Source organism: Ruditapes philippinarum, unplaced genomic scaffold (genome assembly GCF_026571515.1).
Source record: "Ruditapes philippinarum isolate M1 unplaced genomic scaffold, ASM2657151v2 ctg842_1_1_1_1, whole genome shotgun sequence".
NCBI lineage: Eukaryota > Metazoa > Mollusca > Bivalvia > Venerida > Veneridae > Ruditapes > Ruditapes philippinarum.
In genome coordinates, this window is record NW_026866721.1 from 357,126 (window position 1) to 382,069 (window position 24,944).

The following is a 24,944-nucleotide window of genomic DNA, read 5'->3' on the forward strand; positions in this document are numbered from 1 at the left end:
AAAAAAGAGAGAAAAAATAACACAATATATATTCTGCAATATCCATCATACATATAGTAAGCATGTATATAACTGTAGCATAATAATAATTGTAACAGCAATAGTCCAATAAGTATTTACACATAGCACAAGCGACTGAAAATCACAACAAAACTATAATAAACAAAATTCCATGTTCCATTCTTCCACAGCACCAAAGGGAGGCCACTCTCCTTACACTGTTACTGTTTACACAGCAGAGTTACTTCTCTTACATCAGCAATAATAAAATAATGAACACTTCAAAGTATGTGCATTTTAACAGACTTTCATACAGGCCTCTTACATTAATCTAACAATATCTCCTGAAAAATTCACCTTCAAATACATGTATTCATATTTCATCATTCACATCAACTAACCCAGTTTAAATAAGTGCACTGGCCATTAAAAATATAAGCTGCTTACACAATACAGTCTCTGAAGTTAACTGTGTTTGTTTCCATTACAGCTAGACCAGAAGCAATAACTGACATCTCAGTATCACAGTAACCCTTTCCCTTGTACATGCAGTTGCCAGAACATGATAGCAATTGAGTAAAGCCGGTCACCAGATGTATTATTACATAAATCATAGCAATAACAGTGGAACCTAACTCATTTACAATGGAAAAAAAAAGATGAAAATGTAACCATAACTTTTTAATTGAAACCATCAAACTGTAAATATTGATATAGGACCCAGATGTATCGAAACTGGACCCAGAAACACTGACACTGGACCACCTCTAAAATGTTGGAACTGGAACCAAAAACACTGCTAATGGAACCGGGAACATTAATATATTGGAACTGGAACCAGAAACATTGATACTGGAACCAGAAACATGGAAACTGAACCCGGATGTATTGGAGCATATACTTGAACCAGAAACATTGATACTGGAACCCCAGAAACATTTGATACTGGAACCAGAACATTGGAACTGGAACCAGAAACATTTGATACTGGAACCAGAAACATTGAGGCTTGGCTTCAGAAATATTGGTACCAAAACATTGTAACTGGAATTAGAACATTGTAACTGGAACGAGAAATATAGATACAAGAACCAGCATGGTTCCCTATTCAAGAACTTTGTAGGACCAGTTAAAACTGACTCCTTTGATACACTGTCTATTTAACTAATTTCTTTAACAACTTAAGAAACCAGAAACTATTACTGTTTTTTTTCAAAGCTTTCCTTTCCAGAATATACCACTATAATATCATTGTTCCTTTATTAACTCTCTACATAACTACAATGTACCTCAACTTCTTCATCATGTGCTTTCTCTAGCAAAAGAACATTTGTCGATTATTATATCAACGATAACCTTATGTATAAAAACGAAATCCACTATAGTATACAATTTACAAATCTATTTGAAAATACTCTTCAGGAAATGAATTTTATGGAGGCACATAAGGTGGTGGTCCCCTTGACGACTGTACATGAGGGGGTTTACTATTATTAGAAGCTGTCACTGGTGGAGGAGGGGAGTAAAGAGGAGCTCTTTCAGAAGTGTCCTCCATTTCTATCTCCTCAATGTCTTTATCTTCAATTGGTTGTGTAGAATTAGAATTACCGCTAGTTTCACTAGATGCACGTTGGTATTCCGGTGGTGGCATTGGTGGCTTTTCATCCTCAAGAATGAGAGGATGTGTAGAGTCATTTGGTTTTTCATCATACTCATCAGCAAAAATAACAGGTACCCCCTTATTATTGGCAAACTTATTTTTCTCTTCCAACTTCATTTTACCCTTCCTTCTCTTTCTGTACAAGCAGCAGGCAATAATAAGTGCGATAATGAGTACAATAACAACAACTATAGCTGGTACAACTGTTGTAATCCATATATCACTACCGCCACCTCCTGCTCCGGCCGCTGCAACGGCAGCGGTGGTTTTCTCTGTTGACGGTTTAACAGTTGTCTTTACAACTGGTTTATCTGTTGCTTTCTGTGTTGGTGATGTTGTTTTCTTCGCTTCTGTTACTTTCGGTGTCGGTTTTGGTGTTGTTACCACTTTCACGCCCATTGCTCTCTTTGGAAAGTCTGGATTGTTGGTACAAGCTCCAAGAGGTTCAGCAGCAGCTGCATTTATTGTGTACGGTTGTAAGGAATCTAGAGCACTCTCTGTAAGTGTTCCATCCTTATTAAACATTTTATCAAACAAGTCCGTAAGCTCGTCAGTTGGACAGTCGTTGCTAGCCATGGAATTATTTGTCCAAGCATAAATCACAGATCCTTTTTCTAATCTTGTCACTGTCAATGAGTTTGAGTTCTTCTCACCAAATATTCTCGACACTTTGTTTGACAGCTCAATTCTATTATCGAGACTCTTCATAAATTTGTTATAATCTGTATCAATTGTCATACTAAGCTCATGATTTGGTGGTGTTGTCATCATTTCTTTGCCCTTCACAACAACATTAAAATTATGACTTGCTGATTTTCCGAGAGAATTAGATGCTGTGAGTTTAAATGAGTAGCTCCCAGCATCTGCGTTAAGTGGATTCATTATAAGAATATCTGGACGTGAGAATCTTGTGTTTAACTGAAGCCAGAAACCATCTGGCAGTTTCTCATCATTACTAAATCTAACTGTGTGTTCAAGGTCATATTTGGTGTCTTCATAGCAATCCATGAAAGTGTCTTTGGGAATTTTCATTCGTATGATTGATCCTGCAATGAGTTCCTGGTTTGGTATTTTCTTATGAACTACAAGAGGGCACGGTGTAGGTTTTTCAGTTTTAGCTTCCGTTGTTGTCGGTGTGGTTGGTTTTTTAGTTGGAGGTTCAGTTTGTACTGTGCTACTAGTTGTTGTGCTTGTTGTGGATGGAGTAACTTTAGTTGATGATGTTTCTGATGATGTCATAGTTAATGATTTTGTTGGCAAGACTTCTGTGGCTTTGGAAGATGAAGTAGATGTTGTTGTTTCTGATGGCTGAATAATGACAGAGCTGGAAGTGGTTGATGGTTTTGTTGAGGTTTCAGGCATAGCTGTCGGTTTTACATCTACTGTTTTAGAAGGTGCTATGACAACTGATGATGATGCAACTTGTTCAGAGCTTGTGGCTTTTACTGTACTAGGTGTAGGTGGCTCTATGCTTGGAGTTGCTGTGACAGCACGACGACGCCTTGGTTTTGCTTGAAACCTTGTGTTTGTTACATGCCAACCAACAACGTCATGTCCAACAGATGCTGTCATATCACCATTACCTGCAGAAGATTCCATCTGTTGTAAGGTTGACATATGATTATTATCAACCTGGCCACAGCCTACAATCCAAGACATTAATGCTCCAGCGGTTTTTGGTACTTTAATGTTTCCAGGCCCAATGACTAGTGCATTGCTATCAAACATAGCCTTGTTGCCAACTGGCATAAGTTTAAGCATTTCTTTAGCGAGGTTGAGATGACTTGCCATGTTTTCAAGAAGGCTGATTTTCTCTCCTGGGTTTATGTGATTTAGGTCAACATCTACAATGACAGATACAATAGTCTGTGGAGCATCACGTTTACATCGGATCTCCTTCGGAGCACTCTCGTCCTTCGATGGTATTGGCGTAACTGGTCCAATTGTGTCATCAAGTATGTCTATTGCGAATACGTCGGTAACATGAGAGTTGTCGTCTCCCGTAACATTAACCTCCAAATAGATTGGACCTTTCACTTCCGGCCCAGGGATACCCTTCAATTCTGCATTCAGTGCATTGAAGGTAAGCCATGACGGTAAGGAGCCTTTGTTTACTTCAGTTATCTGAAAATATATAAAGGACACAATTTTTAATCATCAGTCAAAAAATTGTCTATACAAATACTGTTATAAGTTGACAATGTCAATCAAATTTACAGATGATGTGGAATAATGCACCCTAAAACTATTCAAACAATAAAACAAAACATGGAATTTGTGTAAAGAAAGATCTTTTCCACTTCAACTCCTCTACATATCTTAAATTGACTTGTCCATCTTTTAGTTTGGGGAAAATTTCAATACATACAGATGGGTAGAATGAGTAGAATGATGGTCACATGGGTAAATTCTGTAGCCACCAACATGCATTAAGGGGTTAAATTTACATTCCTAAAAATATCTTGCAGATCATTATAATTATATTTTGCAATCGTAAATAAAAGCCATTTTCGCTGGATGTACTTGAATTTCAAAGATTCAACACAGTACCTTAATTCCCATTCATGTTCTCATTAAAAAAAAGCACCAGATAAAAAGTTTATCATCATTTTTTCTCTCTGTTTCTTTCTCTCAAGAGTATCAAACAGTGCAGTTATACTGCAAGTAGCGATAATATCTCAACATTGTTCACGACTTAGCTTCGTTTATTAATGATTATGTCATATATAAAGTGTATTTCACATCCATCAATCTTCATATTAAATGAATTTTTTTCTCTCTTAAAATTGAACAATTCTTTCATGAATGAAATATTTTTTTCATCTTACATTCCCCCTCCCCACTTCAAATTAACTTCATTTTCATGATGTCATGCAGTTTAAGCTTGTTTTGTACTTGAAATTGGTCCAATTTTCAATTTTCAGTAATGTACATTTTTCCAGAGTTAAATCTAAAATTAATGCCTCACATATGGAAACATTTTAAAAATAATGTTCAGATAATAAATTAGGGGTAAGAATTTTTTCCCCAAAAAAACTGTGTGATTACAAATATATGTTACAATAAATAAATGATGATAGATAAAACTTTCAAATTTCTTTATGTTGTTGTTTCCAAAAATCAGTATTTCAGAGATAATAACTTTTTTTTTAAATTTCAAACTATTTATAACACAATCATGTGAACTTTGTGCAAAATTGGCTTACACTGCCAAACCTGGATAACCACATAAATAATATTGAACATTTTTTTAGACGAAAAAACAAATTAATTTATTCAATTTTATGATATTGCATATTTTATTACAAAAGTAAAAAAAAAATAAATCTTGTTCTTTTCTTTTGCATGGACTGTATCTATATGATTCATATCACTTCTCAAATCTATTTTGACAAATTATATAACCTCGCTTTTCACACTTAACAGAACTCCTATCAATGTTTAAAGATAACCATATGGTGGGGAGAAATATACCCCCCCCCCCCCCTGGTATTTCAAAGGAAAAGAACAATCCTAAACATTTCTTGAATCAGACAGTGCTAAACTGCAAAGTGTCATTACCCATAAAATATGAGATGGAAAAATGTTGTTGGAAACATTCGGAATATGTAAACAATTGAAATAGGAGTAAAAGAAGATTCTTTCTGTATAATGATAAACATGCCTGGTATTAATAATAAGCTGACAGCCGTAAAAACAAAACTGATCTTAAACATGTCAAGTTTTTTTTGTGTCTTGAAGTTTAACCATTAGCATATTGACTAAATTTGCATAACTAAAACTTTGCCATGCCATGTTTCAATAACTTTTCATTTTCAATTCAATAATTTTTTTTTTCCGTATCAAACACACTTAAATTAAGCATAGCAAGTTAAGAAGGTTTTGACTTTGGTCAGGCTACCATATTTATACATTAAATACTAAAGTGCCGGCCAGTCCTATAAATTGGTAGCCCGGATAGCGATGGAAGACAAGTCATCATCCTCAACATGCCGTATTCAGACAGTTAAATGACAAGGTATGTTGCTCTTGTTTTCAAGGGGGCTTCAACATTTCTTTGGCATTTTCATTCGCCCATGAAGATGTCAGTCTTGGCTAGCGGACAAACATGTTTAAACATGTTTAAACAGATAGTATTACAGGAAACTGACCTCACATACTTGTACTTGCCAAAAACATTCCATGTTCCTTATTTAATGAGTTCAACAGTTGAAAAAATGTTAAAACAGCAGAAAAAACAAATATCGGGCAACAAGAGTCACAAACAATAAGACAGACTATACTAGCCCTAAACCCATGAAACAAATCTTTATTTTCTGCCTCTTTTTTGACAATTAAAATTGCACAAACCCTCAGATTTGTAAACTGAAGAAAAAGCCACACTTTGGAAACATTAAATGGTCTTTTCTGAGCGACTTTTATAATTACAGATTACAAGTAATATACAAAATTGTGTTACAAGATATTCTTGCAGTTGAAATAGTTACATCATTTGATACAGGACATGTACATAACAGGGTTTTACTAGAATTTCATATCAAAGCCTCAACTTGAAGTCTTCATAGAATTTTCAAGCAGAGAACTTTTTTTGTTAACTATTTAATGTCTCTCAGGTTAAGATATTTTTTCTTACACCTACACTAAAACCTTCTGTCAGATCCTCTATTTTTCTAGACATCATAAAATACTAAATTTTTACATAAAATTTGACAGTGATACATCTAAAGAAGTGACGTTCATGATGGGCGGCCATGTTTACATATCATAGAAGTATAACCTAAATAAAACAGGAGCAGATATTCAATTCCCACAACATCAATATAATACTGTATTATATTTTCTGTCTGTGAGATCCTGAGAATATGTAATATCCCTCTGAGAAATGCCAAAACGATAATTCAAACTTTCAATTTACATAATGTGAAAAATTTTAAACGAGATTTCAGTTTAAAATGCATTAGAGATCTGGTACAGAAATTGGCCGGCCTCTTTAATACAATTTAAGGGTTATTATGTACAATTATGTACAGTTCTCATTCACTTATGGAAGGCTTTAAATCACATTAACTCTGTTCAGGTAATAATGGTGCCTATGCCAAGTATCCATGTTGGGAGGAAAACCTCAGACAGTCCCCTTTATGAATTGTGTCATGTATATGAACATCTCATATCCCCCCCACCCACATTTTTGGAACCAAGGACTTTTTATTAACCTGTGTGAGATAGCTTTGCCACACATGAAAGAAATTTACTGGAATCTCTAGAGGGTCAGGGATTTGAACCCACAGTGCTAAAGCTGGCATGATGGCAATACAATGTTAGACACCTTAACCAGTTGGGAAATAAAGTTCCATATTCATTTATATTAGCTATAATTTTGCATTGGTAGGAGACTGCTCAATAATAAATTAAAGATTTAACATTTCCAAGGACTATCATCCCCTATCTCTTAAGAAACAATTTTAAATTAATGACAAACAAAATAATTAAACACTTTCTCCAGCATTAACCTTCAATAAAATAATCTTGGAGGCAAACTTTTTTCCCCCCTTAATTACAACTTAATCATATAAAATCAATCATTAAAAGTGAATTACAGTTCTAGGATAAGATTGTTTACTCTACAGAAAGTGAAAGACATTTAGGTCTAAAGCAGGAGGGCGGGCATTAATAAGGGAGGAACATAATTTACCCCACCCACTATAAACATTGAGTCATTTCTGATAAATGCAAGTCATAATAAAATTCCATTGTAATGATGTTTGGAAATTCTTCTCTACTACATTATGTAAACTACACATGTTTTTAGAATCTGCACATATTTAACTGTGCAATGATTCAACTGAAATGATATTAAAAAGTTTTGGATTCAAAAACATTTTACTTCAAACACTTTTGCATATTTAACATTTCACCTCACTAAATTATACTTGCACCAATCCATATTAACCTATATCTCAGTAAAAATTTGAGCAACTTAGCTCAACGGACAGGACAGGATTAGTTACCTAGGGGTCCCAGGTTCAATCTTCAGGTGAGCCAAAGTTTTTCATAGCCAAATGATCATGGACATTGTGTACAATGGTCATTTGCCACTTGTTATTGATTCAGAAATCATGTAAGATTACTCAGAGAGCCAATTAATGGAGAAAAAATGGCAATTAAACTGGTTAGTTATCCAATAAAACCGCTTAGGTGGAACGATCACAAAGGTATGACCACAACTGAGTTATAATTGGCCTAAAAACAAGAGAAATAAACATTTGAATTAAGTTTTTAAGGAAACCAGTTCCAATATATTACACTTTAAAACTGAACAATCAACAGTAAATTCTAATTAGATTTTTCTACCATATCCCTAATGTTATTCTGGTGGCACTGGCATTTCTTGCTCCTAATTATTTTCGGAACTTTAACATTATAATGATTTCAAAAAGGGGTTAACATGAGGTTATGACCCTAATGTAAATATGAAAATGGGCGTGGACACATTCACAAAAATTATAACATTTTAATTTATGGGGATGAGGAGGGACTGAACAGCTTTTATTTATACATAAAACAGATATATTCATAACTTTTTCCAATTAGGACAAATTTTAAACTTCTATTTGACCCATAATTATGTTCTCAGCCTAGGCATGTCACCTAATATAGATTAAGAACAAATGTTTCTAATTTAAACTAATTAGTAGAGGAGGGAAAAAATAAAATAATTATAATTGAGCCGCGTCACGACAAAACCCAACATAGTGCGTTTGCGACCAGCATGGATCCAGACCAGCCTGCGCTTCCGCGCAGTCTGATCAGAATTAATGCTGTTCGCTATCAGTTTCTCTACTTGTTATAGGGTCTGTAAGCGAACAGCGGATGCGCAGGCTGGTCTGGATCCATGCTGGTCGCAAATGCACTATGTTGGTTTTGTCGAGACGCGGCTAAATTATTTTTTAATCATATGCTAAAACAAGCTTTGACATGCTTCGCATAGCTGTACAATGACCCATTACCACGAGAATTATTTCCACATAGAGCAAATGACTGATAAGCCCAAGCATGTTAGCGTATGCCTAAGTGCACATGCTGATAAAGCATGGTTTACGAGTATTAATGTGCACCGGTATCGCTGGATCTCAGATCCATGGTCTCTCTAATACCATTTTCCAAGTATCTCTCATACTAAAATCATTTTAATCTCATGCTTTCTTTTACACTTGCTTTATTATTCCATCATACTGGGAGATTAAGATTGTCAGTTGTCTTTCTTACAGGATGTGGGTTTGAATCCTGCTCAGACATTAAAACTAATCTTGAGCTAAAGGGTGGTGGCCCAGTTTAATGCCAGCTTGAATTTGGTATTTAACAGTGAGGGACATTTATTAGGTTTTCTTACACATTATCGAAGGTGTTCAGTGAGATTTTGATTGACCTGAGCATTAGGGTGTTGCTGCATCTTTTAAAGTTTTTTATGTCGTAACAGTGTTGGTGCAACTTTAAAACAAGGCTGATCCTTGCCTAAAATTTTTACTTTTGATCAAGTCCTCACATTGCATTCAATCTCAAAGAAATTCTTCAGTAATTGAAATCCAACTCACTGATTGAATGCCAACTTAGCATATTAACTGATTTAACATATATTTTTTCAAGATATATTTCTCGGCATCTAATTTCAATTTCTGAAATTACTTTTTAATCATTCTAGCATGGTACAAGAATGGATTGCAGGAACATACTAAAATACTTCAGAATCATGATTATAAGTTATCACTGTCATCTCTAAGATATACGTTTCTGTTATTCCATGATGTAAATCGCTCGTTGATGTTTCAATAAATCATACAACAAAAAAATGATCCGGTTTACAGTCGGCACTATCTGACATGTAACATTTCATTTCAAAATGATTCCTTTTTATCCATTCTGATTTATCGATTCTGGAATAAAACTGGCATTCCAATGTGTTTATTTTAGATTCAACAGGATGTTGAAATTGCATTGTGGGTGCATTGTACATATTCCACTTTCAGCAATTTTTCTAAAGATTTTTTACATAACATTAATTTAACTTTGCCACTATATAGAGCTAACACAGCTGGCACATCCATGCAGTCTGATCAGGATCTGAACTCTTGGTGGCTCATTTTTTGTATTTAATTAAATATACTGAAATCCGACATTTGTCTCTATTTAAGCCAAATAACTAAAAATTATTAAACATAAACAATGTACAATGTTCTTTTTATTCTTACATGTATGTTGTAAAGTACAATTTGTATTTTGTAAAAAGTCAAATGAATATTGATTAAGATAAAAAAAAAAGATTCTACTGTATACTGTAATTATGTCCAAGTTGAATAATTTGGTGTAATTTTAGACAGAAAATTAGGAGTTGTCTTTCATATACATATTATTTTCTCAATAATGGCCATCTGAATTTGTAAGTGCATCTGTTTATAAAATAGATAAAGCACAGACAGGAACAGAAAAACCTAGACTATCCAAACTTTTGTCCACATAGATTTAAAATGAATCTTTTGCCACAGACAGTTCCCAACATTTTCTTTCCCATGCATGGAAAAAATAAATTCTCAAATAATTTAAAATTTTCTCTTCAAATTTTCTACATTTAATGAAGATATATAACTGACTTTTTGTGCATGGAAGTTTCCCATGCTCGTAAAATTGGAAAGTTTCAACCGAAGGAGAATAAATTTTAAATTTACAGAATGTCATTTGTAACAAAGCATTTGTCAATTGCGATGTGTTCACTCAAGAAACGGAGAAAATATTTAGACATTAAAGAATACAGTTTATTAATTTAAATTCTCATAAATGCAGACCCTCAAAGGGAAATCTTCTAAAATCTGTTGCATACAAATTTTATACTCCATCACAACCTAATTCATATTTTTAGACGCATTTCTTTCCATCGCATTAAAATTCAGCTTTTGTGCATCAATTTTGAAATTCAATGAAATTAGTGGTACATCGCCTATAAACATAAACTCCCTTTGAGTATTATGAAACACTGTTATACAAAATTTCACATATTTTAAAACAATTTGCAATATAAAGAGAAGTGTGCATCAATTTTGAATAATTTTAGTTATTGTACGCCTGATATTTTTAGGTATCAGAACACTATATTGTTATTATCACGTTTTTTTAAAAAAAAAAATTCTGCAAAATAAAGGAAGGTGAACCATTAAGATAGGAACCGGGCAAGTCTTCCTCTGATCACTTACGATAGGAACCAGCAGGAGGAAAACATGACTTGCCTACATGATTCTTTTCATACAATATCAAAGACGTACATTGTCAGCTACATAATGGACATTGTTTGTACAAGATCATTTCTGTGTTCTTTTCATTCTTTAAGATAAGACAGGATTTTTTCGGGAGGGTTTCCTGAGGTGTTTTCCATTTTTATGAAGCGTTTTTATTACGCACCATCAGGATTTTACTGTTTGAAAACAGTGATTCCTACTGTAAGACCAAATCATGCCATGAATAGATCTTAACTCAGATCCTACAGCTAGATTGTACAAACTTTTTGTTTCACCGCATTTTCACTTTTTACTTTCTTTGCAAGAGAAGCATTTTTTTATAATCTGAAGATTATTCTCCATCAAAATGAATTTTTCTAGAAGGGAATTATGTTCCTAGTATTCAATATATAGTAAGAATTTTAAAATGTATTTTGACACAACTTACTCTCTAAATCATATATACGTTTTATCGTATAGCGTATATCGCTCCACAAATTTAATAAAGTATATCTCCGCTAGATATTTAAGATATGAATAATTGTAGGAGCCAAGCTTCACTATTGTCATTATTCTCGGTCATGCTTGACGATGTTTTCCGTACCATATTTTTTACTACCGATGATACTTAGTAACGAGCCAGTGATCTGTGCCGTATGACAAACAATCTGTTCTCACAAGAAAAAATAACGTGTAGTATATTAATTATCAGAGTAATTTTTTGGCATTTTTTTTTTCCGGAGGACAAGATGCAAGACTGTTTTATTTACTTCAATATTTATAAACAGGTAATTTGTGTTCAGCGGTGATGAATGCAAAATTCATTGATAAATGTGAGAAAAAATTGTAGATTTCCATCAAAATGTTTCAGAAAGTTGAATAATTTATCGACTAAGATATCATAGATAGTTTAAGATTTATCTCATGTAATATATTAAGTATCACTTTTTTTGGCCCATTATAATTCAACCTTTTCTAGCCTGTCCTATTCAAATTAAACACTTGGTAATCCAAACAGATGAAATGACCATCCATTTAGAAAATATCTATTTATAATTTTTGGTTGGCGAAGGTGAAATATTGTGAGATTCAATCATTTCACTCAGATAGATCTCTATCCTAGGTATATTATTTAACCTTAATATTTTTATACCTAATACAATTTTCACATTAATATTGATCATTCTCACATTATTTCACCTATATGTTCATTTGTACATTATTTCATGTACATTATTTCACCTAAATGTTCATTTTTACATTTTTTCATGTACATTATTTCACCTAGTTGCATGTTCATTATTACATTATTTCACCTCCATGTTCATTTGTACCTTATTTCATCTACATAATTATTCAAATGTATTGTCAGTAGTTCACCTTTTCATTAATTCATACATTATTTCACCTTGAAGTGCATTTCTTCATTATTTCAACTAGATACCGATTTTTACATTATTTCACCTAGATATGTGATACATTATTTTATTCATTAACATCTAATTCTGTATGAGCATGCACCATTTTGGAAAGAAACCCTGCTTTCACATAAATGATTCTGATAATGTGGTGATGCATCTTAAAATCAAACTAAATCAAGAAACCTATTTTAAGGAGAGAAGAAGGAAATTCAACTTAGAAGCCAAACCCATTTAAAACCTGATAGCCAAAATTATTACAACACATATAGCCAACAACAAAAAATCACTGAAAATTAACACATAATATTTTGAGATTTTAAACATTTTCTGATGGCGAAAACTCATTTCTAAAATAGATTTCTCTTTCAAAATTTTAATGTTTTGTTTTTTGTTTTGTATTTTTTAAATGTCTTTTCAAAGATGTTTTAATCTCTATTAAATTTTAAATTTCATTCATTGCCAATCCTTGTTGGTGAGAAATGGAATTTCTGAAAAACAACATCATTTGTGATTGTTGTTTTTCTTCCTTCAATTCTTTGCTACTCTGTCATATTTATGAACGAGTCACCTTTTTTTTTCTCTCCATTTTTTTAACTTTTGTATGATTACTTTTGCTTCTGCATAATTTAGTATAGTGTATAAATTATTTTATATACATGTATTACCATAAAAAAATCAAAACTGACATAGATATTTTTTTCCAACTTTTCACATTATTTTATGGTTTTTACCATAATTATTGATATATGAATATATTTATTACTACAAATATATCATAAAAAATAAATTTGACATGAAATGTGCATAAAAACAGCTTAATTATGAGGTTTCAGAGAAGGAAAAAAAAAGATATAAGTACCCATATGTTATAACCTGCAATATGGGAGTATGGGGACCTATTTTTACTACTATTTTATTACAGACAATGTGAATAATAGATATCCTCACTGATAGCCCTAGATTGCTCCAGCAATAAAACATAATTTGATTAAGTTGTCTTGCTTATGTAGAATTTTTATACCCCCCCCCCCCCACAATGTGAACTTACTTACTCTAACCCAGATAAAACGTGTATACATGTCTATATGTATAACAATCATATTTACAACAATACTAAACTATGTGGACGACAAGGTATGTGAACTTTACATTTGCTAGTATTTAGAGACATGTATGTGAAATGAACATCTGAGTGAAACTTTGTCAAGGACATAATTATATAGTGGAATGTACTTAATTACAGATGACCATATGTATGTTTACAGACAATGATGTTGAAATGATATTGCAACAGAGTAGCAATGTTTTATCAAATTGAAATTTTCTTTTTTTTCTTTTTTTCTTTTTTTATGGCCCACCAACACGAAAATTCTCAAAGGTTACCCTCTATTCCTTGACCATAAATAAAACTTGCCAAACAAATAACGGGTTTTGAAAAAGCTAAACACTAAGTTGCTGTTGAGGGTATATAATAAAATTCTGCCCCTTAAACTAAGTAATTTTACACTGAAACTATGTTGGACATCAAATCTGAATAAAATGACTGAATTTCCTAAAAGTGACAGTATTTCAGCTCCACATGGCATTCCAGCACATTTGAAATGGTAAATTTTGATTTTTACGAGACACAAATCATGTCCGGGACACCTCCGGGACAGATTCCTTAAATTCGGGACAATCCCGGACGTCCGGGATGTTATGGTATGTATGGCTTTTACTATAAACAAGAAGTGTGGCTTTTTTCAGCCTTCATGATATTTCATACTTACTAAGAGAGATGGAACATGAAAGCCGGTGTATCATGATACTGAGAAATCAGCAGCCTTAGAAATAAGCTAGGAATTGACATGCTGTATGATATAATACAAGCGCCTTCCCGAGATGGAAACCTACCAACTTCTTATACCTTAATGAAATATATGGAGAATTATCTTCTTAAAGCAGCCATATGAATTTAAATGAAGTAGACATTCTAGACAAAAGAATGGAAATAGAGTCAGGACACAAACAACCCTGATATAAATCATTAAAACTATAAAACTGTACAATAGGGTCTAATGAATAGACTAGTTTTCGTTTTTATACCGCTTCTTGAAACAACAGATCAATTTAAGCCATGCACAGACATTTCAAAATATCTTAAGTACAAAATAACAGTAGAAATGTACTGAAAAAGTAAAAACCTTTAAGCCACTAGTCCAAAAAGATAAGACCTTTACAATCAACAACCATGCATTACAAACACATGTCATCACAAATAAACACAAGTTTCATCAATTTATTATGGTCATTTACAAGAGTTATGGTCCTTGCCATTTTAAAATAATGATAATTACATATAAAGAAACTAAAAAATCATGTTCCAAAATAGCCAGAATGGATATGGCATTGCTTTTGTGAACCAGGTTTAGTCAAAAACAAATCATTCACAATGTCTGTAATTAAATCAAAAAAGCCCAGCCCATAAAGACTGTGTATAGAACTGGAGTAGACAGTTTCCATTGTTTCAAGATAATGTTAATGGTTTATGTTATATTGGCATGAAACTGACTACAATCACACAATGGGATACATTTAGGTCTTGTACAAACTATGATAACACCAATCACACAACTACCACCAGCTGCCAAATCTCTTCTGCACCACTCTTGTTATCTTTAGCTCTTTATTTTCTCTAAAGTCACTCGCCAGTGCTTCTAATTACAAACATTTTTTTTACACCACAACTTCAGGTATATGAGTCACTCTTTTTTTTCATAATAAGCACCTTTTGTACATGAATATTTACAAGCTCCTAATAAACCTAAGAAAACAATAACATGACTTCCTTTTATTTCAATCAAACCTTTCCTTTTCTGATTTTGCAAATGGATTTGTCTAGCAATAGTTAATGGGAACTGTCTGTTTTAAAGTTAGAATACTAAAACTTGAGAAGCAATTAAAGTTACAGAGTTTAGTGTATGTAAGGATATTTAGGTTACCCTGGCTCTACCGGCAGTGGTGGAGGTATTGGAAGTTTTCAGTCAGGATCACGGCAGTAAGCCACATTGAATTTACCAGAGTTCAGTTCAGCCACCACATTGTTCCTAGGCAGGCTGTCCACTAGTTGCCTTCACTTTCGCAAGGAACTGTTACTTCTGTACATGCCAGAGCAGAGGTACAGTGAGAATGACCGTAGAAAGGATAACATTATCAATCACAACAAAAGTGACCTGCACCGTCCAGGAATCGAACCCCAGTAGCCCAATTCACAGTCCTGGACGCTCTACCTAATGAGTTAACAGGACGGCTCTACAAGTATGACAATTTGATGTTTAATACCAAAGCAAGCAGGCACAGGAATAGTTCATTTTGCATATTTTTGCAGAAATTGTATATTATATTTGGACATGATGAAGAAGTTAATTATTACCAAGCAATTTCAAGTGTCAATATGAGGACAATGTTGACAACAAACTGTTAAACAAACAGGTCTTTAAGAAGTGAAAGACTGGGGAAAAAATGTTGAAAGGTGTAACACAGCTCTTATTTTAAAGTTGTCTTAAATGTCACAACGGTAATTGTCACTGGCCAGCCAATTAATGGCCATCCACTACATCTTTATAAATCTGTGTCAGATATCTTCAACAAAATTGAATAATTCATTCTTTCATGTAACAATTAAGATCTTAAGCTGCTTGTGGCATATGTATACATACCACTCACAGTGTAGACCAAGAACAAGCACCACATCTGTGACATCTGATCATGGTCTGCACTGTTTCTTATTCAGGCAGTACTTATTTTGAAACTTTACCCGAAAAAATGATGGACGGTTTTGTCCTTATTGAAGGACAACTTCAGGGATTAATAAAGAAAGCCTTACCCTATAGTAACTCAATACAATCTTACCCTATAGTAACTCAATACAATCTAGAGCTGAAATCAGCCCCACACAATGTTTAATTTGTTAGACAGAAACAAGAATGGATAGAATCTCTGCTGTATTATTGTGTACTTCAACAAACGATGACAGTTGTGGCTTTCTTGCATTCTGTTTCTGTGTTAATTATCTAACCTGACAACCAGTCTACAGACAAAAAACAACAAAAGATCAGAGGAATTATGGGCAAAATTGATGGGTGTGTACCAGTCAACAGTTCAACTTCCTGTAAACTTCATCAAATGGAACTATGAGCTGTCCAACCTCATTCCAAAGATACTTCACTCATTCAGGCAAGAAATGTCAAAACATCTGATACACTCACTCTAGAATGAAGAATTTCATGACTTTTGTTGGCTTTTAATCTCAGATGGACAATTGTGGACATAGGCTGCCTTCCAGCTCACCAAATCATGTTTTAGTCAGTGATGCAAAAAAACAAAAATGTACCTGAACCAGAACAGGTGCTTCCCTCAAGCTTTCTATTTTGGCAACAGGAATGAATCAATTATCAAAATATGACCAGTACTTTCTCTGAACATACCCCGAAAACACCAATAATTAAAGTGATACCATGATAAAAAGGGCTTAAACTAAAACCTTTAAAAGGCCACAGTAAGACAAGCTCAAGCTTTCCATGAAAAGCCACAAGTGCTACATGACTATACAAGACCCTTATGTTGGATGCTTAATGTTTGATAATGTCCAGTTATTAGGTCACGGTACATGGTATTAGGGCAACAAATTTTGATAATTAACCAATAATTCTGGTGTTTTAGTACTGTCCATAACTATAAATCAGTGTTTATTTGGGTAACAAATTTTAATGATTGGCCAGATTCTTTGCAAATTACAATTTTTGTTCCAGGTGTGATCGTACAATGTTTTGACTGCCTCTCTGATACCACAACACCAGAAGAGAAACATTCTGTGATTGGAGAAAAATGCCATTAGCCGTCCTTTATTAGAGTAATATTTAGAGATTATGCCTGGATTATCTTCCCGATTATCAGATATCACCTGTCTACCTAACTTTACTGTAACATATCACCCTGACTGGTCAATTAGTCAAAAATTATCTGGAGAATCCTCCATTGTTTTGTTTTTTCTTCAGAGGGGCGGGATTTTCTTCATGTGTTTATCTTATCAAAGTAACCTTATCATAACTGGATGATTTATAAAAAATAAACTATTATTAGAATAGCGAAAAGAGAAATTGTATACCTTTAAAGTTTGTTTGTTTTTTGTTGAAAATAATTGCAAGTGGTCGTGCAAAACTGAAATAACTATTAAATCATTAAGAAAATTTTAGTTTTATTTCATGTACATATTTGTTAAAACAGATGTACATTAAGCTCAAAGTCTTTTAATGCAAATTTGTTTTGGTCCATTGTTTCAATGAATTAAATTCCACTTTGAAATTCAGCCATTAATGCAGTTGAAATGTATTTTGTATCGATCCTTCTTACATTGCAAAAACAGCTGAAGTTACAATACATGCATAGCCCAACTAAATGACTTTTATTAACCATGTTCTAGAAGCAGTCACTACAATAGTTGTTTATTAGATACCGTTCCTTCATTTAATTGAAAAAAGTAATTATATTTTCAAAGTTTTAACTTTCGGTCATATAAAAAAAATTCACGTTTAGATGCAATGGAAACACCTTTCGATTTGCATATAGCTTCATTAAAAGGCAAGTTAAAGCAGAATGGATACCCTTTCTATCATTACCATCTTGACTTGAACAGTGCTCTATGCTTTGTAGAAACAAATTACAAAATTTTCGGGAAAAGTATATTTATTGCACAACTAAATTACTCTGTGGTCTCAGTTTTCACTAAATGACATCGGAAAATGTGTGGAAATTCGCACATTCAATACATTTCATAATGTCATATGTCTGGTAAAGTTACTGTTTTTTGTGAAACTAAAGAATACTAACATGCGATCAGCAATAAAAATGACAACATTGACTACAATGGAGCACTTTGATTTAGTTTCAGGACCACTTAACAAGTCACGTAACTTTTCAATTTTACATTTTTAACACTAAAGTTATTGTACTTGCAATTTCGTTTTTAACATACCTGTGATTTATAGAATTACAGTAAGTAAATCATACAATTGTTTAACACTTTCATGCAATATATGAATTAATGCTTTGTTGCATATAATGTGTTGTTTTCATTGGTGGAAAAATCCTTCTTTTTTTTTAAAGAGGTTGAACATACAAATAACTTATTCGGCAGAAATCGTAAATCAGTTTAGAATATCAAGACAACACTGTTCAGCCTGATGACTTGCTAATTCAGCTAAATTCAAACATCATTATTCTAAATATCATATTTTTTTTGCACGATTTTCTCACATTTTTTTTCATAAAAGTACATCTCCTTTGATTTGCATCAATATAATTGCAAGCATGATAATCTAGGATTTAATCTTTTAGAGTACATACCACATCACACGAGAGCTGGTGTAAGCGCAGGTGAAAGCCTCCTGGCAGTGCAGTTAACAATTTTATTCCACATTCAAATCAATCAAACCCTATAACTTCCTGAGAATGAGGTTTTTCAAACTATAATAATTTATGCAAAGCATGGAATAATATCAAACATTTAGTCACTAACAACTTCAATTGCTAAGTTATTGCTTATTTTATCTATTTGCTTCAAATTTTAAGTAAGGACTGAGCTGTTGAGGTCATATGGGGACATTCTAGCTTGACTGGTAGAAGAAAACCTCAGGCACCACTCTGCATTATTTCAGTCACACCAGTCCTTTGGAGGATAACTTCCTCAAAAATTCCATGTTGGTTTATTAATTTTTAAATTTTTATTGCCTTATACATTGGACCAACACAGTAAAGGTCATTATATGGTGACTTTACTGGTTGATGAAGACCTCAGGTTCCCTTCCGTGCATTATTTCAGGCACGGACAGGCACCTGAGTAAACCACCAACATTCCATCAGCTAGCTAACCTAGAGAGCTCTTCCTCACATGAAAGAATCTAAAGCCCCTGTCAGGATTCAAACCCACACAACTTAAACCACTTGGCCAAGGATGCTCTCTTTAATTATTTCCTCTTTAACTGAAAGATGACAACCTCAGGGGGCCTCCCATGTATTATTTCTCACAAAGAAGGCCTGTTGGTTAGAACCATCAATTCTTTATAGAAAGAAATAAGCCTGTTTATATTGTAAATAAACTTTGAAACAATAAAGGGCAAATGTTTAAATTATAATCACTTTAAGCCTTAATGTGCTGGAATCATTAGAGATAAGTCTTTGCCCTCTGTATAGTCAGCCAAGACAGTCTTCTCTTGTGTGCATTCTGACCAAGCACTATACTGTAAGCTGACTAGTTGTTAAATTTTTATCTTGATATCCCCAAAATCGATATTGGACAATACCAAAAATTGAAGCTGGACAAGTCAATTTAAGAAATTCAGCAGCTTTAAGCCACAAAAAAAAGTGAATACTTACATCAAAATGAACTATGTTTCCCTGAAATGCATCACTAGGTATGGTGTATCTGAACAACTTCCCTACATATGCTGTGGTGTCAGCTATTCCCCACAACAAGGTCAATGGTTCACTCGCTGGCATCTTCATCTCTAAGGTCAGTGGCACGACAGACGGAACGAAACAACACAATGTCACTAGCACCAATGTATACATTTTATTTACTCCGAAACCCATTGTCTTAATTTTCTCGCAACAATTTTTAGTAGATTTTACGACCATACTCTTATTCAATGTTCCCCGACTTCACTAAATTACCTTCATACTAATTGTATCCAAGCTCACAGAGAAAAAAATCCAATTTTAACAATTTTTTACACAAGACCGAAACAATTCCTTGGTAAGTTTACAGAATAACGAATTCCCCAGTGGCTCAAACGTCTTTTCTCCTCGTCACTTTTGATATCGGAATAGGACTGGAATAAGCTCTGAGAAGTTTCTCAATTCTGAAAACAGATAATTGACTATAATTAGGTAACTGATTATTGCAACAATAAAACTAAATGACAAGATTATGTGCTGTGTAGTTAGACAGTTTTTATTTAAGTTTCGCTAACATAGTTATAAACATAGTTATATAGAAGTTAGTAACTTATAGCAGTAATATCATCTCCTGGCTAAATTACAGCACTTTGCAGTAATAATATATCATACTCACATTGAAATGTTTTTATCAAGAACTAAATTACCAACAAACATAAATAATGACTAAATGTCAGCAAATCAGGAAAACTTCAGTCACAGACTTTGCTGTAATATGCATTTCCTTGGAACTTGTCCTCAGAGACACTCTTTATCATTAATGCCACAAGAAACTCCTGACACTTGCTTTGGTTAAGATGTAACAATACTGCAACAGTGGTTCATGTACCACAATACCACTGAATAACAAATTTCATTTTTTTTCCAGGTGAAATTCAAGGGAAATACATTGTGTATATTATATACTATTTACAAATCTGTTTTTACAATCAATTATACCACCTCCAACTTATACTGTACAATTTCCCATAATAAAACTTATACATTTTTGTATTTCCCTCCTTCAATTAAAAAGGCAAGGCTTATCAGTCAGGCGTTACAGACTAAGGTACCAATAAAACAACAAGTTATGTCATGAACTTATGCCTTTTTCTCATCTTCTTTCCGTAATAAACAATCTAACATGCCGCTTTTAATGATCTTTTTATACCTTAGCATTAAAGAAATAGATAAAAACTCAATTTAAAAGTTATTTAAATGAATATCTTTTTCCTCATCACGACTGGCATTTATTTGAAATATTTACATATTTTTTACAAAAGTAAAAAAGGTGAGAAAAAAATTCAAAGTCGGATGTGGCGAAGTTTGTACCTAGCTTCAACATGACTTTACAACAGGTTTTATGACGACTTAACAGTTTTCGTGACTTTACAGCTTTCATGACTTTACAGCTTTCATGGCTTTACAGATTTCATGACTTTACAGCTTTCATGACTTTACAGCTTTGGTAACTTTACAGCTTTCGTGACTTCACAGCTTTCATGACTTTCCACTTTTGCCAACTTTACAGCTTTCGTGACTTTACAGCTTTGGTAACTTTAAAGCTTACATGACTTTACAGCTTTCATGACTTTACAGCTTTGGTAACTTTACAGCTTTCATGACTTTACAGCTTTCATGACTTTACAGCTTTCATGACTATACAGTTTTCAGGACTACAGCTTTTATAACTTTAAAGTTGTCATGACTTTACAGCTTTCATCTGTTACCAAATAGATCTCCCAGTGAAGCCTTTCACTTCATTTGTTGCAGCCCATTTTATAGCATTACAGAAATATATAGGGTAACTCTCTCACAGGTACCTATTTACAACTGCGAAAAATAAAATGAAGCAAGAAAGTAAGCAGCGTCCCTAAACTATGGGGTTCAAATTTGGGACCATAACAATCCAAAATTGTGTGTTCTACTCTGAAACACTGTTACCCTGAGCATAAATTGTATATTAACAAAAATCATCAAAGGTGAGCACAAAAATACATGTTCTTATGCAATCTCAATGATTGTACTCTATCTTCCAACATTCTTGCATACCATTAATGATTAGTGTAATGTACTGAGTCTATCTTATAATATAACAAAGTCTGTAACATAATTGGAACCTGTCCATAATTTCAAATAAATTGCCCATTTTATCACATCTACAACACAATCCAGCCTGTAATAGGGAGTAACAATGTACACAAACTTGTTGCCTATTACAGGATCTTGTTCAACACAAATTAGCCGTGTAATTACCATTTAATTGCCGTTAGAGCTTCATTAAATGCCTACCCTCTCTGCCAAATGCATGTTTGTTTAAGATGTGCATCCAGAACATTCTTCATGATTCAATCATTTATAATTGCATACCTGCAGCCAGTATTTTCTGATTTTCAGTTTTTCTCCCTATGTAATGCAGTGCAGATGCATTTTGCACGAGTGTCTGGCATTCAAGTGGTTGACTACACGCAGCGTTTTGAAATCAATGAATAGTTAATGGGGCTATCATGTTGCTTTCTAATACAATTCCGAGTAAATTTGGGTGTCGTAATTCCTACTTACTTATCTCCCCTTTCTACCCCTACCCCTTCCCATCAGTACCCTCTGATAATTCCTACCCTTTATGAAGTTCATGTATGCATGTATATATTAGGTATCATAACTATTGGTTATATAGATTAAACATTGAAAATCAAAACAAGCTTAAAGAATTAGTCCTTAATTAGAAAATAGCTTTTATTTGTGTTGTTTGGCACCAGTTTTTTATAAGTTTCGCATCAAAATCCCAAAAAAAGATTTGGGTAATCCTATATTGACAAAATTCCAATTTCTGCAGCTTTTAAAGAGGCTGTCTCATTTATCTTTACCAGAAAGACTTTAAAAAATTACCACATTCAAATAAAAAGGAATTATTTTGTCTTACTAATTTAATAATTTAGGTTGCATTTTTAGCAATTTGGCATGCGAGGAAAATAATCTCAGTATCAACTCCCTTTCATATTCTATAAAGTTCATAAAGGCAGATTATCATTCTTGGGGAATTATGTTATATTTATTACCTCCCTTTAATTATGATTAATACAATATTCAAGTCAAAAACTGCATGTTCTATAACTCTATAACATATTGCAATGTAATAGATTTAATTTCTTGTTTTATAGGCGACATTATAAGAACCACTTTATTAATTCCTCAAGATGAAACTTTTTTTTCAATTTGATATCAATATAAATACGGAGAATGGATTTACATCCAAAAAACAAAAAGTAATTCTAAAATTAATTATAATGATTGAAACTATAAAATATACCTGATTTATTTTATTACTTATATCTTGTATTAAAACATTTATAAAGCACAAAACTTTGGGATAGATAGCGCTAATTTGGGTTCATTAATCTTCATTACTGAGACAAACAAGCTCTTCAACAATGGAAAACAAAAAAGTTTCTCCATAGAAAATTGCGCCACTTATATCATAGAAAAATATTATTATAGCAGAAACATACAGCCAAAAAAATCTGTTTCTTGGAACCAGTCAAAACATGAATCTTTAGTAATTAGACAGAATAGATCATTCTTTATTGCTGTGAACTTTAAGGTAGTACAAGAGAAATTAAAACAACAGATTTGCCAATTTCCCCTCAACTCAATCATCAGTTCATCAGAAAATGGTGAGGTATCTTAGTGTAACTACTTGGGTGTGGAATTTATTTCTGATCCAAGCTGTCACACTTGTCTATTTCAGAAATAATAAAAAGAAAAAAACGTCTGACAAAAAATGAAGAAAAAAAGTTTCCTTTCAGAAAATGAGTTCTGTTCACAAATCTCATGCTTTTTCTGCATTGTCTAAAGATAGCAGTTAACAACCAAACTGGCTGCTGAATCTGTAATGGATTAGGCCTACTAAGAATTTGAAATATTCCATTTGAAGTTGAAAGGGTAAATCAAAATGCAAATTAAAATTATCTACCAACAGTATAATTTAGAGCCTGGTCAGACTTCATTAATATACAAGCTAGTCTTTCTTTTTTTTACAGTTTAACATTTTCCCAAAATGCAAATTTGACCAATGTAAAAAATATCTTCAAATCCATGGTTTACATCTAAATATTTTGGACTGGCCTTGCAGAAACTATATGACAAGTATTTATGATTCCAGTTAAAAAAGTAAGCAATTGATGGGTAGTAAAGAAGTAAATGCTGCTTTATTATGTAAAAGCTGATAGTACTAATTCACGTTGTTGCATAGAATTTTCTATGTTTATAATTAACAAGCATATCAAATATTTCATGAAACTTCAGCATAATTATATTTATTTCATGAAAATATCTACAACATAAAATACCATATTAAATAATTAATCATAATGATCTTAAAAACATAGAATAATTCTTGATTTTTTCATTTATTGCTGTAGTTTATTGTACTTGTTTTTTTAAATAATAAACATTGTTTACTTACATTGGTAATTAGTCTTGGATGTTTAATTTTCAGAATCCAAAATTTTCACACTTTCTGATTTTAAAATATGCCAAAATAAAATTCATTACTAAGAGTCCCCTGCTACTTTTAAAATCCAAGCATCTATCACAGCTCAATCTGTTACAAGCTTCTCTTTTACTCAGATTTTGCAGCAGACGGCGCAAAAAACAACAATCAGACTGTGTCTATGAATTTTATCTATCATCCAAGTACCCCAAAGCTAAAAAAATCCAGTGAAGGTATTTAAGTTACAATAATTTTTATTAGGTTAAACTTTTATTCTTTTATAACACATTGATCTATAGTAAAAAAAAAAAAGTAGCCTATTTACACAAAAAAAATATAAAAAAATATACGGAACGATTCTTGAAAAAAAAAATTTGCAGAAAAGAAAACACAATAATGTAAACCAGTCACGATACATAAGCTATGCTGAATATTTTATCTCCCTTACTTATCTCCCCTTTCTACCCCTACCCCTTCCCATCAGTACCCTCTGATAATTCCTACCCTTTATGAAGTACATGTATGCATGTATATATTAGGTATCTTAACTATTGGTTATATAGATTAAACATTGAAAATCAAAAAAAGCTTAAAGAATCAGTCCTTAATTAGAAAATAGCTTTTAATTGTGTTGT

At 32.9% G+C, this 24,944-nt stretch overlaps 1 protein-coding gene across 1 annotated transcript; it reads right to left on the reverse strand.

The window, feature by feature from the left end:
* On the reverse strand, positions 1 to 24,441 carry LOC132733468 (dystroglycan 1-like). Its single transcript, XM_060720117.1, has 3 exons — positions 24,283 to 24,441; positions 19,758 to 20,242; positions 1 to 3,784 (listed from the first exon to the last, which is right to left on the reverse strand). The coding sequence occupies exons 2-3, from the start codon at positions 20,016 to 20,018 to the stop codon at positions 1,433 to 1,435; spliced, it is 2,613 nt and encodes an 870-aa protein (XP_060576100.1). The 5' UTR covers positions 20,019 to 20,242; positions 24,283 to 24,441; the 3' UTR covers positions 1 to 1,432.
* Positions 24,442 to 24,944: the final 503 nt, after the last annotated feature.